At 45.1% G+C, this 15,156-nt stretch overlaps 1 protein-coding gene across 1 annotated transcript in view; it reads left to right on the forward strand.

Moving 5' to 3' along the window:
- The window catches only part of FGD6 (FYVE, RhoGEF and PH domain containing 6), a 116,479-nt gene that overhangs the window by 33,851 nt on the left and 67,472 nt on the right, over positions 1-15,156 (forward strand). The window contains exon 3 of the mRNA XM_084794390.1: positions 5,139-5,286. Coding sequence (XP_084650516.1) covers positions 5,139-5,286 — 148 coding nt within the window. The remainder of the gene's footprint in view (positions 1-5,138; positions 5,287-15,156) is intronic.

Consider the following 15,156-nt stretch of genomic DNA (forward strand, 5'->3'; position numbering starts at 1 on the left):
TGTGTGTGTGTGTGTGTGTGTGTTTATTCATTTTTCTTCTAGGTATATGGAAGCACACTGTGTCCTGGTTTTGTAGGCCACCAATGTTTGCCAGAGAACAAGCAATTTCATTCATTGTGTATAGATCTAACTTACTTTCAAGTAGGCACTTAGCAGTTTTCATACAGAGTGTCCCCGTTTTAGTCTTCTATTAGTGACCACTGCTGGAAACTCCCTTTAAAACAGCTTTTTAGTTCAACCTTAATGACCTGTAAACTGATGAGGTACAAGTCTAAAGGCATCTGTATAGCTGCCTTTATACCTTAAGGAATTTTTTGTTTTGTTTTCTTTTTTGTTTTTTTGAGACAGGGTTTCTCTGTGTAACGTTTTATAGACCAGGCTGGCCTTGAACTCACAGCGATCCGCCTGCCTCTGCCTCCCGAGTGCTGGGATTAAAGGCTGTGTGCCACCAAGCCCAGCCCTATGAATTTTGAATTCTTTCTTCTTCCCTTAAGCCATTTTCAGAGTTGACCCTCGCAGACTGTCTTTAAGCTATCAGCCTCAAGGTTCAGATTCAGACACTGTTTTGTTTTTGTTCAGTAGGGAGGGCCCGGCTTGAAGAGTCTTAGTAATAAATGCCTTCTTGGGGGATGGGACGGCCTGGCCTGTGTGAAGGTAGATTTGGGGCTGGACACTGGAGTGTGTGTTTGACCAGCACTGAAGCTTGTCTTTTGCTAACAGTCTTTTGGAGCTAGTTTTAAATCATCTCTAGCTCATCTTTCAGGGAAGCAAGGTGAATTTTTTCCCAGCACAGAACCGAACTTGGGATTTATTAAAATCAATTTTTGGAAATTTATTTGTGGGATGGACCACTTGTTCGCCTTCAGCGTGTATGGCGGTCCGAGAGCAGGTTGAGGAAGTCCATTCTCTCCTTGCATTGGGAACGTCCCAAGGATCGAACTCAGGTCCTCAGACTTGGTGGCAGTCACCTTTACTCACTGAGCCATCTTACTGGTCCAGCCTGATAGTTTTAAAGCCTTGATTGCTAGAACCTCTAAAATTTATGAACCAAAACACTAATCATATGTCTTTTATAAGTTCCATTTTTTTCTTTTTTCCTTAATTTTGCTTAACAAACTCTTACCATCTCCTTTTAAGTTTTTAAGGATTCTTAATCTGTATTAATCAGTTCTTAACTTAAAATGGTTAATGCACTGCTTACAGGCTACAGGTTTTTTTGTTTTTTGATTTTTGGGTTTTTGTTTTTAACTGACAGCATAATAGTGAAACCTTTTACTTTCATTTATTATTATTATTTTTATTTGTTTTTCCTGATACATCTTCTTAGATCTTCCAGGTGGTCCTGGAACTCACAGTTGCTCTGCCACAGCTTCCTGGCCACAAGGGTTGTAGGTGTTTGCCACCGTACCCAGCTAATGATTCGTGTGCTGCTGTGTACCTATATCCTGGAACTCTGGAGGTTCAAACAGGATGCTCAAAAGTTAGGGCCAGCCTGGGACTCCAGTGTAAGGCCCTGTCTCAAAAGGAGAAGAAAGAAAAGAAAGAAAGGAAAGAGAGATGGAAGGAGAAAGGAGAAAGGGAAGGCTAACGTTGTGGGGAAGGCCTGCAGATGACTCACTTCATTCACCTCCTGCAGAGTCACATTGTTGACTGTGGTACTTGTTCAAGTCAGATCACTGCATCTAACTGTTAACCCTTGCCGCCTAGACTCTGCATACTGTCCTAAAAACATAACAGGGCTGTGTGACTCCTAAGAGGTCTACTGGCAGGTGAAATGACCAGTGTGCCTACTTCTTAGGGTGCGCCAGGTTTTAATGAAACAATCAAAAGAACCGCCCTTCTTGTTTTAGGGGAAATTCCAGGTGTACTGTAAGACTTCAAAGCAGACTTAAGAAGAACGGTTCAGGGTTAGTGTTTGTAGCTCAGCAGTAAAGCCTTTGCTTACTTAGTGTTCAGGAAGCTCTGGGTTCAATAGAAAAACAAACAAAATGAACAAAACCAAACAAAAATATTCGAGAAAAGGTTTTCAAATCTTGGTTGCTGCTGACTCGATTCATAAATCAAGTGTTCCTGTGACACTGGCATCCACGGCGTTACGGCGGAATTGAAGGAGCCACCGTCTGGTGAAATGATGACGCTGTGAGCTTTATGTAATAACTGATCGATCGTTCATTTAGTTTCTCGTGTAATGTTCATCCTCTGAGGACCCCGGTCTCACTTTTCCGGTGGTAAACATGAGAGCAGCCAAAAGAAAAAAACAGTCCCACAGTCACAGCATGCTGAGCATGCGCATGTGTGTTCCGCCCAGCCCAGGCCGGGTGGAAGGTGGAAGAAACGCAGGCTGGAGTTCGTATTTACATGCTGCTACAGAAATTTAGCCCCGCATGGTGGCCCACGCCTTTAATTCCAGCACTCGGGAGGCAGCGGCAGGTGGATCTCTGTGAGTTCGAGGCCAGCCTGGTCTACAAAGCGAGTCCAGGACAGCCAAGGCTACACAGAGAAACCCTGTCTCGAAAAACCAACCAACCAACCAAACAAACAAAAACCAAACTAAACCAAAACAACAACAACAACAACGAAATGTTGTAAAGTGCATATGGAGATATTCCATGTCAGGCAGCATGCTGGAACTTGGCTGAAAACACAGTTGTCTTGTGCTTCCGTGTTAGTGAGGAAAACTAGATTTTGTAGCTGTTGACGTGAAGTGATTTAGGGCCTAGAAGAGACAAATAGTTTGTGATTCAAGGATAAAGAGAATCTGGGAAGGTCTTAGTCAGTAAGCAGTCTTTGGAACTTAGGGCATCCCTCTGTGTCATGTCAGGAAGTTTGCATTCATGAAGTTGTGTCTTCACTCCCTGTGGAGTTGGGATTGACCCAGGATCTTGTACATGCCAAAGCAATGCTCCGCCCCAGCCACACGCCCAGCCTGCCTGCAAGTATAGCTCCTTCACCCTCTTAAGTAGTAACCTTTGCATTTCACTTCATTTGCGGGGCTTGTTTGGTGGTGACTGTTGCTGTTTTTCTGGTTTGATTTTAGAGTCCAGCTTGGCCTCAAACTCATGGTCTTGTCTCAGGACCACAGGTGTAGGCCACCACATTTTCTCTTGAGTTCCTAAAGGCTACGACAATAGGAGCTATCTTAAGAAAAGCCTTTTAAATGTTTGGCGGGGAATCGCCTTTCAACTCTTAGCAAAAACAGAACAAAAAACAAAACAAAACCCAGTTTCTTCACTACTCAACACCTGAAATCCCTCTGTCCAGAAAAATCCACAGAGGAGGCTATCAGGAAAAAGCCTTCTAGGACAGAGCTCCCCACACTACTGGATCCTGTTTCTCTAAGTCAGGGACTGAGGTCTTTGTATCTTTAAGGAAGTTTCCAGATAGTGCTGGTAACTGCTCAGAAATTTAACATGTGCTTAGGTAGCAAAGCTCTAGAGAAGATCAAAAGAGGTGAAGAGCCAAGGTGAAAGTAGATGCGGCTTGGCTCTGTAGCTGGGTGAGAGAGCCATTGTCTAGGATGCACTGAGACCCTTGCTTGGGTCCCAAACAGGCAACATCCCCTCCCCTAAGGTACATTTCCTTCTATCTACATGGATGGGCCCATTGGTCTACATCTTGTTTACTTTGATTTTTTTCTTGCCAATACAAATTAAAAATCACCAACTCACCCGCATTGGCTCCAATCCCAGCTCCCAGGAACAGCTAGCTAATTTTGCCAGTGATCTGACTGGAAAATCCCTGCTTCCCTCCCACCCCAGGATGTGAGTCTCCTGCTTGTCCAGGCCACCTATGATAAAGGTGTGCATCCACCCAGCCGAGTGATAAGAGGCCCCAGCCACTGAGTAACAGGAAGCCAAGTCTTTGGTGGTAGGAGGCCTTCCTTTTGGCAGTTCGCCTAGATCCAGCTCATTTGTGTAGCAGTTGAACTGCAGGAATGGTTTCTGAAGCAACTCTGTTATTCTACAGTGTAATCAGGACCTGGCAGAGAATTTACCCTTTAGCTTTTAAGATTCACGTTAGAAGTGCTTATAATTTGGAGCTTTGGCAGTTGACTTGACCTGCCCGTGACCTCCAAAAGAGCCACAGCAGGAGTGGAATGCAAATGTGTCTGTTCTGCAGGAGTGTTTCCCTTGATGATTTCCTGGGATCTTTTCCTGGCTTCACCTATTCTATTCTGCAGATGCCCTGTGCTGACCAACATCAGAAAAGCAGCATGTTGTTTGCTGAGACAGCTTCACACTGTAGCCTGATCTCGCAGCCAACCCTTCACTTAAAGCCCCAGATGGCCAGGCAGTTTTTAAAAGCATCTTGTTTCTGAGTGTGTACACCCTATGCTAGAGTGATTCCCATCATCCGCCTGGGGTGCTTTCCTGTGGAATTCCCCTTCCAGAATGGAGCTCTGTCTCTACGCAGTGAAAACCTCGGTGAGCTCTAGCTGACAAGGAAGAGCAGAGCAGATAAATGGCCTGGAAGCACTTTTCCAATGTCAGGCTGAGTCACAGTCACCTGGAGGGCTTGTTTAAATGCCCTCATTAGACCGCTGGCCTCTGTCCCTCAGAGTTTCTGTTTCTGTCAGAGGCTAGAGCCCCAAAGTTCACTACTGCCTACACTTTGAACTGCGGGCCCATTATCAGTGGTAACCAGGGTGGTGGGCTCGTGCTCACCGTTACTCCTGTGTGGTTGGTTGGATGCTTACTGGCGTACTTCCTGAGTTTTCCAAATTTGGCATGTTGTTGTTGTTTAAAATACTGAGGCCCAAGGTCTCAGCAAGTCTTCTAGTATACGCCTTCGAGGTCCTCCTGGTTTGCACTAGGAATCAGTAGGCACTCGGGCTTCTGAGGGAAGGACACGTGGGAACGGAGGCAGCCTGCTTCCCAGTCATCTTCCTACTTTCAGCCTGATGTTGACTCTGTCTCCTAAAGCTAAATTTTAAACCCCGGAGTGAATTTGAGTTTATGACAGCTGTGTCGGGAAGGAGAGGCGGGGCTCGGCTTATCTCGGCTTTTCCCATTCCTTGGAATCCCTTAGGTGTAGTCTCTGCCATGACGAAGATGAGGTAGCTAGCTGATCCTGGTTTGGTCTAGCCAGCACTTCTTTTTATTGACGGTAATTAACCACAGGCGTTTCCTTTGATGCAGCTCTGGAACCTGCCAGGATGGACGGGATGATCTCCATCTCCGTCTTGGTGACCTGCCCTCTGACGAGGAAGTCACCAATAGTTCCGATGACGATGATGTCAGCTCCGAGTCCAGTAAAGGAGAGCCAGACCCGCTGGAGGATAAGCAGGTATATTTTGGTAATTAGTTTTTTCTACTTTCCTTTTTTTCTTGGCCTGTCACTGTGCATGGGGATGCTGTTTATCATCCTGACAGGAAAACAACACTCACAACCCTAGTGAGTTAGTCTGGAAACGCTTTTCAAAGTCTTAAGTTTTATCCCTTGTCTAATAAAGCACCTAAAATATTATATATCCATATATGTATCACCTAATGATGATTTAGTGGTTTTTGAGAAATTATTTTACCAATGTTCACTGGCTTTTTATATGTGCACGTATGTACGTGGGTATAGACATATGCTGCTGTGTCGGCATTGAACTTGAAGAAATCTCTCTCAGGGATTGTTCTTGCTCTGCTACTGATTCTTAGGTTTCTTTGTTGTTGGGTTTTTGTTCATTTGTTTTCGCTTTATGTGTGTGGGTGTTGTGTCTGTATACATGTCTCAGATGCCCTGGAGTCTGTGTCACAGACAGCCGTGAGCCGCCATGTGGGTGATGAGAGTTGAACCTGGGTCCTTTGGAAGAACAACCAGTGCTCTTAAACAGCGAGCCAGCTCTCCTGCGTATTGTTTGGTTTTTTGTTTTGTTTTGTTTTGTTTTTGAGACAGTTTAACATAGTCTGGCACTGAATCCTAGCAATCCTTCTGCCTCAGCCTTCTGGGTCCCGGGATTATAGGTATGAGGCACCACACGCAGGGGAGTTCTTATATTTCTTGAAAGAAGGGAATTGGATGCATTGAGCTTTGACCACATCTTTTAAAAACTTGTTTTTAAATAAAGCTCTTGTGTACAGAGGGATGGGGGAAGGTTGCTCAAGTAGTATGCTTTTGTGCCATGGTACATGTGTGGAAGTGTCAGGGTGCAACTTGCAGGAGTCAGTTCTCTTCTACCGGGTGGCTTCCGGGTTCAAACTCAGGCTGGCAGCGAGCGTCTTCCCCCACTGGGCTGTCCCAGTGGCACTTCAGGACAGAATAAAGATCGCTGCTGGTACTAGTTACTTCCCGCGTTGCTGTGGCGAAATACCTGACAAGACCCAGACTTAAGAAGGGATGGTTTATTTGGGCTCACGGTTCAAGGGTGCAGTCTCTCACGCCCGAGGAAGTCACCGCAGCAGGGGCCGAGTGTGACTAGTGTGACTAATGCTGGCTTCCAGCCTGCTTTCCCCTGGCACTCAGCCCAGGACTCCAGCCCGTGGAATGGTGCCGCCCACCACTAAGGTGGGTTTCCCACGTCAGTTAGTTAGCTAGCGGGGGCTGTCATAGGTTAGTACTGCTTTACTAACACACACACCAAAAGCAGCGTGGGGAGCAAAGCGGTTATTTTGTTTATGTATCTGGAATCACAGTCCACTGAGGAGTGCTGCTCAGGGCTCAGCCTGCCAGGACCACTAGCCCAGGGCTGGTGGCACCCACAGTGGGCTGGGCCACATCAATCACTCATTAGGAAAATGTCCCACAGGCTTGCCTACAGCCAGATCTTACGGGAGGGATTTCTCAATTGAGATTCCCTCCTCTCAGATGACTCCAGCTTGTGTCAAGTTGACATAAGACTGACCAGCACAGGGCAGTCCTTCATCGGTGTCCCCTGAAGCCTGTCTTCTGTGTTATTCTGGATCCTGTCAAGTTGACAGAGGGTGTGTTAACTATCTCACTGTGACCAATATAGCCATCCTTAAAACAGTCCAGTGTGTGTACGTGCTACGTGAGTATGTGTTCATACTTGTGCGTGTGTTTGAGAGGCATGAAGACTGACCATATGTGTGATAGGGAAATTCATTGTCCTATTTTTAGTTTATTATAAACATTTATATGCTTCATTTGAAATCACATTTCTTTGAATAAGGATATGATGAGAGGGAGATAGCGAGCATAGCAGCAGTGTCCCCATGATGTATTGGAGCGATACAAAATGGATCCTCACAGTAGAGCAAGCCAAGGGGAAACACTTGTCACCTGACTCCTTGTCATAATTTACTAGTCCGTTATGCTCCTTGCTTAACCTGTTCCTCTGTTTCAGTTTGCTCTCACCTTTAAATGAGTGGCCCAGCTGGGCGTGGTGGCGCACGCCTTTAATCCCAGCACTCGGGAGGCAGAGGCAGGTGGATCGCTGTGAGTTCGAGGCCAGCCTGGCCTACAAAGCGGGTCCAGGCCAGCCAAGGCTACACAGAGAAACCCTGTATCGAAAAACCAAAAAAAAATAAAAAAATAAAAAAAAAAATGAGTGGCCCAGTGTGGGTGTCTGACCTGGAGTCCCAGGGCTGGAGAGGTGGCTCAGCTGTTACTGCACTTGTTGCTCATATAGAGGTCCTGGCTTCCATTCTCAGCATTCTCATAATGGCTCACAACCGTCTGCAACTCCAGATCTGACACCCTCTTCTGATCTTGGCATGTGCTGCACATGCATACATGCAGGCAAAATACATAAACACATAAAATGATAAAATAAATAAACATTAAAAAAAAATTGGTTACCACGCCTTTAACCCCAGCACTCGGGAGGCAGAGGCAGGTGGATCAATGTGAGTTTGAGGACGGCCTGCTCTACAGAGCAAGTACAGGACAGCCAAAGCCACACAGAGAAATCCTGTCTTGAAGAAAAAAAAAGTGGTAACCAGCTATGAATTGGTTAACTTGATGCTAATTACTTAATCTTTTTGGTTTAAAGAATGCCACTTTGTAAATGAAAGCAAAATATTACTTATAAATGAATTGATATGTGAAAAAAAAAATCTAGACTATTTTTCCAGGCTGGGGTTCGAGCTCATTGATGACTTGTTCTCTGCTGATGAGAATTTCTAAACTGGATGTGGCAGCACACATTTGTAATTCTAACAGTTGGGAGGCAAGAGAATTGGCATGAGTTCAAGGCTGGCTAGGGTTAAATAGTAACTTCAAGATTAGAATGGGCTATAGAGTAACACACTGTCTCAAAAACAGACAACACACACACACACACACACACACACACACACACACACACACACACACGGATTAAATATCAGATCAGGTTGTTGGAAGTTGTCGGTAAAATGAAGGCAGGTGGATCTGTAAAGCTCCTGACAGCAGAGTGACTAGCACAGACACACACAGCCGACTTGGGGGGTTTATGGACTGTCCTGGAACTGCCCTTGTACCTTGCCCATACCTTTTGTGCTTTAGCTCTGTGCTGCTTCTTAGACACAGATCCTATTGGTATGTCTAGGATACCCCGCACATCCCAGGTCGCAGGTGTTAGAGGTTAGCAGTGGCCATGGCCCATGCTTCTGTGCTGCTCACAGCCCAGTGGAGGAAGAGGGATCAAAATACGTAAACAGGAAGGAGCTCACAGGGTGTTTCCAGGCAGCAAAGGGAATTGCAGCGATGTGCTAGGAACCGTAGTGGCCACTTTGGATGAAAGCCTCTGAGAAAGTGGTACTGGGCTAGAATTTAAATGAGCACAAAGAGGCAAAGCCCGTGGAGAGTTTGAGAAAGAACATTCAAGTAGTATTGTGTGGGCCATAATTAAGATCAAGACTTACTCTCTCCGTGAGGGACCTTGCTCGCTCTTTTCCTGGTTCATCTTGTTGTTTTTCACCTGAACCTTTTCCAGTTCCTCTGGAAGTGGTGTCTGTCGTTATCTCCACGTGGCTCTGGGGACAGCAGTGGTGCACGGTAGAAATAACGGCTCTGTCCTGTCCCATGGCTCTTCCTGGCATCATGTTCTGTCACCGCAGGGTCTCCTTTAGTCTGCGGTCAGTGGAGACCGCTAAAGCTGTCTGTCTCTGTGCCTGCCTTCCCCTCCTGTCATGTCCTTCTGTGCCGCATTGCCATCTCCCTGCTAAATCTTTGTCTTTTTTATCTCCCACATTTGTGCGTGGTGTGTGTATGTGCATGCACCATCACAGATTTATAGAAGCCGGGGGACAGTTTGTGGGAGTCATTTCTCTGCTCTCCTCTGTGGATTTCAGGGATTGGATTCAGATCTTTAGGTTTATGTGCCAAGTACCTTCACCCACTCAGGCATCCCATTGGCCTTAATTTTGTTTTTTGTTTTTTGTTTTTGTTTGTTTTTTAATGTGACTACTACTCAGTTAATTGTTAACATGAAACATTTTTTTTTTCTTTTTTAACTTGTAGCAGTAGCATCAATGATGTGTCTCCTTTAGAATTCTCAGCTGCTCTGAGGGACTTACATTGTGTCTCTTCATCTGGAACAGCAGCTGCAGTAGAGTATGTTAGCACCTCCTTTCTAGACAGCCCGTTACCCTGCCTCACTGTAGCCTAGTGAACATTTTTAAGTAGTTTGCTTTCATGGATAGTCTCTATGGTGAAACTGTTTGGGTTCCCACCTCTCACTAGCTCTGTGATTTTAAACAACTCACTTTGGTAAGTCCTAGTTTCCCTGTCCGAAAAACAAAGAGAAGTTCATCTTGTCACTTCATAATTGAACGGTCTCAGATGGGGGTCTGAGGAGACACTAAGGTGGACCATTGGGGAAGAAGTTGATTAGAGGAACTGTAGAGGTCATGGCCAGACAGACAGGTACCCACGTGGTGGAGGGCTCTCAGGAGAGTTTATGCCCCACCAGCAGCAGAGACAGATAGCAGGGCGGGGGGGGGGGGCTGAGTAGAGGAAATTAGGGCTCAAGTGACTTTTCTGAGAATAGGGGTTATTTGACAGCACAAGCCTGAAGTCAGGCTTTCTGAGTCCTGGGCAGGAGGAAGGAAGGGGAAGAGGTGTGTGGCCACCAATGCGCTTTGGCTATAAACTCCCAGATGTTCAGATGTTCTGGCAGCTGCCAGTCTGTTAGCTCGCTATTCCCAGGGTCTTAGTAGGGTGTCCGTCAGTGCCTGAGAGGGGAATGGCAGTTGCTGACACCGTGACCTGAGCAGCAGGTGGATTCTAGTAATACTTCTCCAGATGTGAGAATCTAAGTGGTCACCGGCTGAAAAGTGAAAAAACCAAAGGTGACATCTCTGTACAGTAGAACAGTATCTGGCCATAAAAAGCACTGAAGAGCGACTAGGTGGGGAGCCGTGTTTTAGGAGACATGGGAGTAGTCTAAATTTAGCTTGTGACGATAACTGGACAGGCCCAACGTCACAAAGAACCACCGAATTATTTAAAGAGTAAAACCACATGTTATGGCATTTAATAAGAACAGACAGGTGTGCCTTTAACCCCAGCCCTTGGGAGGCAGAGGCAGGTGAAGTCCTGTGAGTTAGGGCCCAGTGAGTTCCCGTCTAGCCGGGGCTGTAAAGTGAGAACCTGCTTCACCAACAACACCAACAGCCCAAAGTGCCGACAACAGCAGAAACCCCCACAGCCTACACATATCTTTGATTCATATGAAGTCAGGGGATCTTAGAAAGGCTGTGTAACCTGCTCGAAAACTCCAATATGGAATCTTTCATTATAGTCTGTTTCTGCTAACAAATTGGTCCATCATTCACAGAAGCCAAAAGATGTCCACAGAACATGTTTGGAGAACAGTAATAAGCCATAGGACTCTTTGCTAATTCCCTTTGGAAACTCGTGTGTGTTTGTGTGTGTGTGTGTTCACACAGAGGCCAAGGGTCAGTATTGGGTGGAGGCTTTCTCTAGTGTTCTCCACCGTATTATTTTCTTTTTTAATCGGAGCTCTTCCTGAATCTGGCACTCACCAGGGCAGCTAGGCTAGTGTTTGCTGTCATGCCAGCTTTTTATGTTGATACCGGGAATCCAAACTCAGGTCCTTACTCCCGTGAGGCAAGCACTTTAACATCTGAGCCATCTCTCTGGCTCCCTGGAAATTCTCCAGAATTTAGTTTATTATGCTTTCGGTTTTTAATAAATGTTTGTTTTAAAGAAATGCGCTGGGCATGGCACCTCATGCACATGGCCTTTAGCATTTGGAAGGTAGAGACAGGAGCATTCCTGCAAATTTGACGCCACCTTGTTCTACACAGTAAATTCAACCAGCCAAGGCAACTTAGTGAGACTTGGTCTCAGAGGAAATAAATACATAAAATAAGTAAGTAATAAAAAAAAGAAATATATTCATTTTGTTTCTTTGTGGTTAGAACATTCACTCTGCAACTTCTCTGATTATTTGTTTCTCTATTCTTTTCAAACCTTTTGGAAATAGGCTGTGATGATTCTGTTGTAAAGAAGGGTGGGGACTGAAAAGGTTATCTCCTTCAGGTATCACCCTGGTATCACCTCGTCTTTGACGTAAAAGTGATAAAGAGCTGTGCCTTGGACAGGTCCTGCGGTTAATATTTATCTCTTGCAGATAGAACCCTTGAGTATGACAGGGAGGACCTCTTAACAATAGTACTAAACACGCTCGGAAAAATGTCCTCGGACATCACTGGTACTGAGCCAATATCAAACGAAGGAACCCACTTAGGAACTTAACAAAGCTGGGCTGTTATCAAAACATCAGAGCATATCACTGGATTTCAGATCCAAGGTTCTGTTTTGGAATTTGTGTGACTTATTTCATGACCTTGACGATGTGATTTTATTAGTCTGTGCCAGTGTCTCAACTTCCACAATTCTCACTCTGGGGAGATGATGTTATTTAACAGGCAGTCTGCTCTGAAATGTGATACAGTTTCATGAGCTGAGAAGTTTTAAGATAGCAGGCGTGGCCTCTTGAGGTCTCACAAGGAGTGTGTGTTCCCATCCCTGTCTTGCTGGGTCTGAATTAGTGACTGCCCTTACAAGTGGGAGAGAATGTAGAACCTTTACCCTTCATTGCCTTTGACTTTTTCCTGCTTCAAAATGACTACAGTCCGTTGATTGCTTTTCTAATAACATGTCTATATTTAATTCTATAATTTTCCTTGCTTAAGAGGAATAATGCCCCCAGTATTGCATGCTCATGTAGAAGGCTGGAGTTGGTTGCTAGCAGGTACCCAGAACCCATGTCATGTTGCTCACAACTGAAGCTTTGACCTCTTTGAGCATCTGCGCTCATGTGTGCAAAACATATATGCCCAAAACTAGAGGCTCATCAGGCACACACAGACACACAGACAGATACACACACACACCCCATTAAAATAAACCTTAGGTGGAGCATGTTGGTGAATGCCTTTAATCTCAGCACCTGAAAGGTAGAAGCTGGTGTAATCTATGAGTTAGAGGTTACTATGATCTAAGTAGTGAGTTCCAGGCCAACCAAAGCTATATATACAGTAAGACCCTGGCTCAAAAATTAAAACAAGGGGCTGCGGAGATAGCTCAGTGGTGAAGAGGAACTCTTGTTCTTTCAGAAGACCCAGATTCAGTTCCTGGTTCTTACATGGTAGCTCACAACCATCTGTAACTCCAGGGTCCTCTGTCACCTCTAAAAGCACCAGGCACACATGCATGCAGGCAGGCAAAATACTCATACACAGAAAAAATATGAAAAAATGAAAACAAAGTAAAAAACAAAGAAAGACAAAATAGATAACTGTGTGGACCCCTAGATCAGATTCTTGTATTTAGTTCAGCCCACTATACTTTATTATATGTGCCACAAATTTTGAGTTTGAGTTTGTGTTTTTATGTTCTATAACACATCAAACAATGTGCTCTAGTCTTAGATTCTAAGAAAGTGACAGCCACTTGTATACATCTGCTTGCTCATGAATGTGCTTGCTCACGAGCAGCAGATTAGGCCCTCCATGTATATTTAGAAGGATTCCAAGGTAGGTAGGTAGACTAGAGAGAGTAGGAGATTTCAACAGAGAGTAGGAACATACTTTTAAGTAGGATGTGAACAAGAGAGTGATCTCGTCCTTTGAGGGTGACAGAAGAGAGCATCCAGGCAGCCTTCAGAAAGAGAAAACCCTCACTTGCCATCTTAAAGAGTGAGTGGAGCATGGCAATGAGAAATCCTCTCCGTGGAAGGAAAGATTGTAGTGGATGTAAACATGTTTTGTTTTGATCCCAAGTGTGGTATGTGAAACAGACTTGTGTGCGGGTGTGCAGTGTTTTTCCGCTGAAAACAGACTTGTAAGAGAATGGGTGATGTTTGTCCATTGGAAAAGGAACCGGTCTTTGCCTCTCTCTCTCTCTCTCTCTCTCTCTCTCTCTCTCTCTCTCTCTCTCTCTCTCTCTCTCTCTCTCTCTCTCTCTCTGTGTGTGTGTGTGTGTGTTTTGGTCTTGGCTGTTCATTGAAAAGCTCCTAGAGAGAACTGCTCCAGCAGTTCACTTTGAGGTTCCGGGTTCCAGCTGTTGCTCCTGGTTCCAGCGGCTGCAGTTGCAGTCACCTTTGCTGAATTGCTGGTTTGTTGTTTAATCGGTCTGCTGGAACCCTGCTGACTATGCAAGTGGAATCACTCCAAAGAACTGAGTCTAAAAAGGTCTACTTCTCCTGTTCCTGTTAACCTCTTTTCTCTCCTACCTAGAGTAGGTGGGTTCGAAGGGAGGTATAAGCATTAAAGAATCCCAAGTAAAGTAGGTTTGAAAAAGTTCAAAGCCTACAAAAGATGCTCTGCTCTTGACCAGAGGGGAATTCCAAAACAAAAGGAGGGATGTAGAAGGAGACAGATAGGCCGGAGCTCTCTTGGAATTAAAGTAGTTCCTGTCTAGCAAGAGTCAAGTAAGGGGTCTGGCGGAGTAGGAGAAAGAGGGAAGGGTTACTCCACACAGCATAAGATTTTGTCTTCTTCTCCGCTTCTCATAGTTATGGGGGTTAAGAAGTTCCTTTGCCTCAGGCCCAAAGCAATACAAGCAGACCGCTGACCGCAGTCCCTCGAAATGAGCTCAATTAGACCACTTTTACGGTTCTCCTGGGTGTTTTGTCAAGGGTCGAAAGTCTAACACACACTAAGGAAAGGATCAATTAAGTGGTGAGAAAATATTCATAAGGGTGAACCAACAGGCTCTGTTGACTCAAGGTGGCACTGAGGACAAGAAGAGGAATTCAGGTGTCTGGCATTGATGCATGGGTAGGTACAGGCCAGTGTAAGGAAGCTTTTATTTCCTCTACAGGCTCCCTATCTGAATGAGGTGAAATAAACTGAGTAAGCACACCAACTGGAGAAAAAGCAGACACATCTATTAGCATGCATATGGGAGCCATACAGAAATGCAGAACACAGAGAAGGGCCATCCAGTGCATAGGGAGTGAAGGTGGAGACGATGCACTGTGAACTCTGGTTGTCACTATGTAGAGCAAGTCTCTCTTGGGTGGCAATGCTCAGGGAAAAAAAAAAAGAGGGTTGTATTTAGCTCTGTAGGTGGAGACAGTTTCATATTTTCTGTGAGTTGGCCTTCCCTAGTTAAGGGAATTTTTATGGAGGAAATGCAAGACAGTCACACTTATTTTGGGTAACCTTTCTTCAGTGAGATGAGCACATCTGTGATGGAGCCCAGGGACAGCTAGAGAGCCTTGAGGTCTCAGGTGGCTGTGTGTGGTTCTGTGTTCCTGTGGTCGGCCTGTCCGAGCATCATACTTTAAGGTCTTGTTGCTTGAGCCCTGCACTGGGGTGCAAGCATGGAACGAGTATTTATAGTCATTGAAGGTCGTCAAATGCCTTTTTCTTTGTGGAGTCTCCCTGATTCCACATTGGGCCTTAGTGGAATCGCATAAGGTGCTCAGCAGATTCGTAGTGGGGGTATTATGTGCTATATTATTCCCTTTGTCCACTTCTTGAAGAGTGGGGCTACTTCTTTTTTATTTTTTCTGGTTATACAAAATAATGGCTCTCATTATGATATTCTTACACACACACACACACACACACACACACACACACACACACACAGAGAGAGAGAGAGAGAGAGAGAGAGAGAGAGAGAGAGAGAGAGAGACAGAGAGACACACACAGAGTAAATTTATCTTAAAATGCCAATAAGAGAAATAGAGATATAAATTTTGTCTCCATGATATTAGGAGACTATAGAAACCTCAATCAAAAT

The sequence above is a fragment of the Acomys minous genome (genome assembly GCF_964271855.1).
Source record: "Acomys minous genome assembly, chromosome: 9".
NCBI classification, from domain to species: Eukaryota; Metazoa; Chordata; class Mammalia; order Rodentia; family Muridae; genus Acomys; species Acomys minous.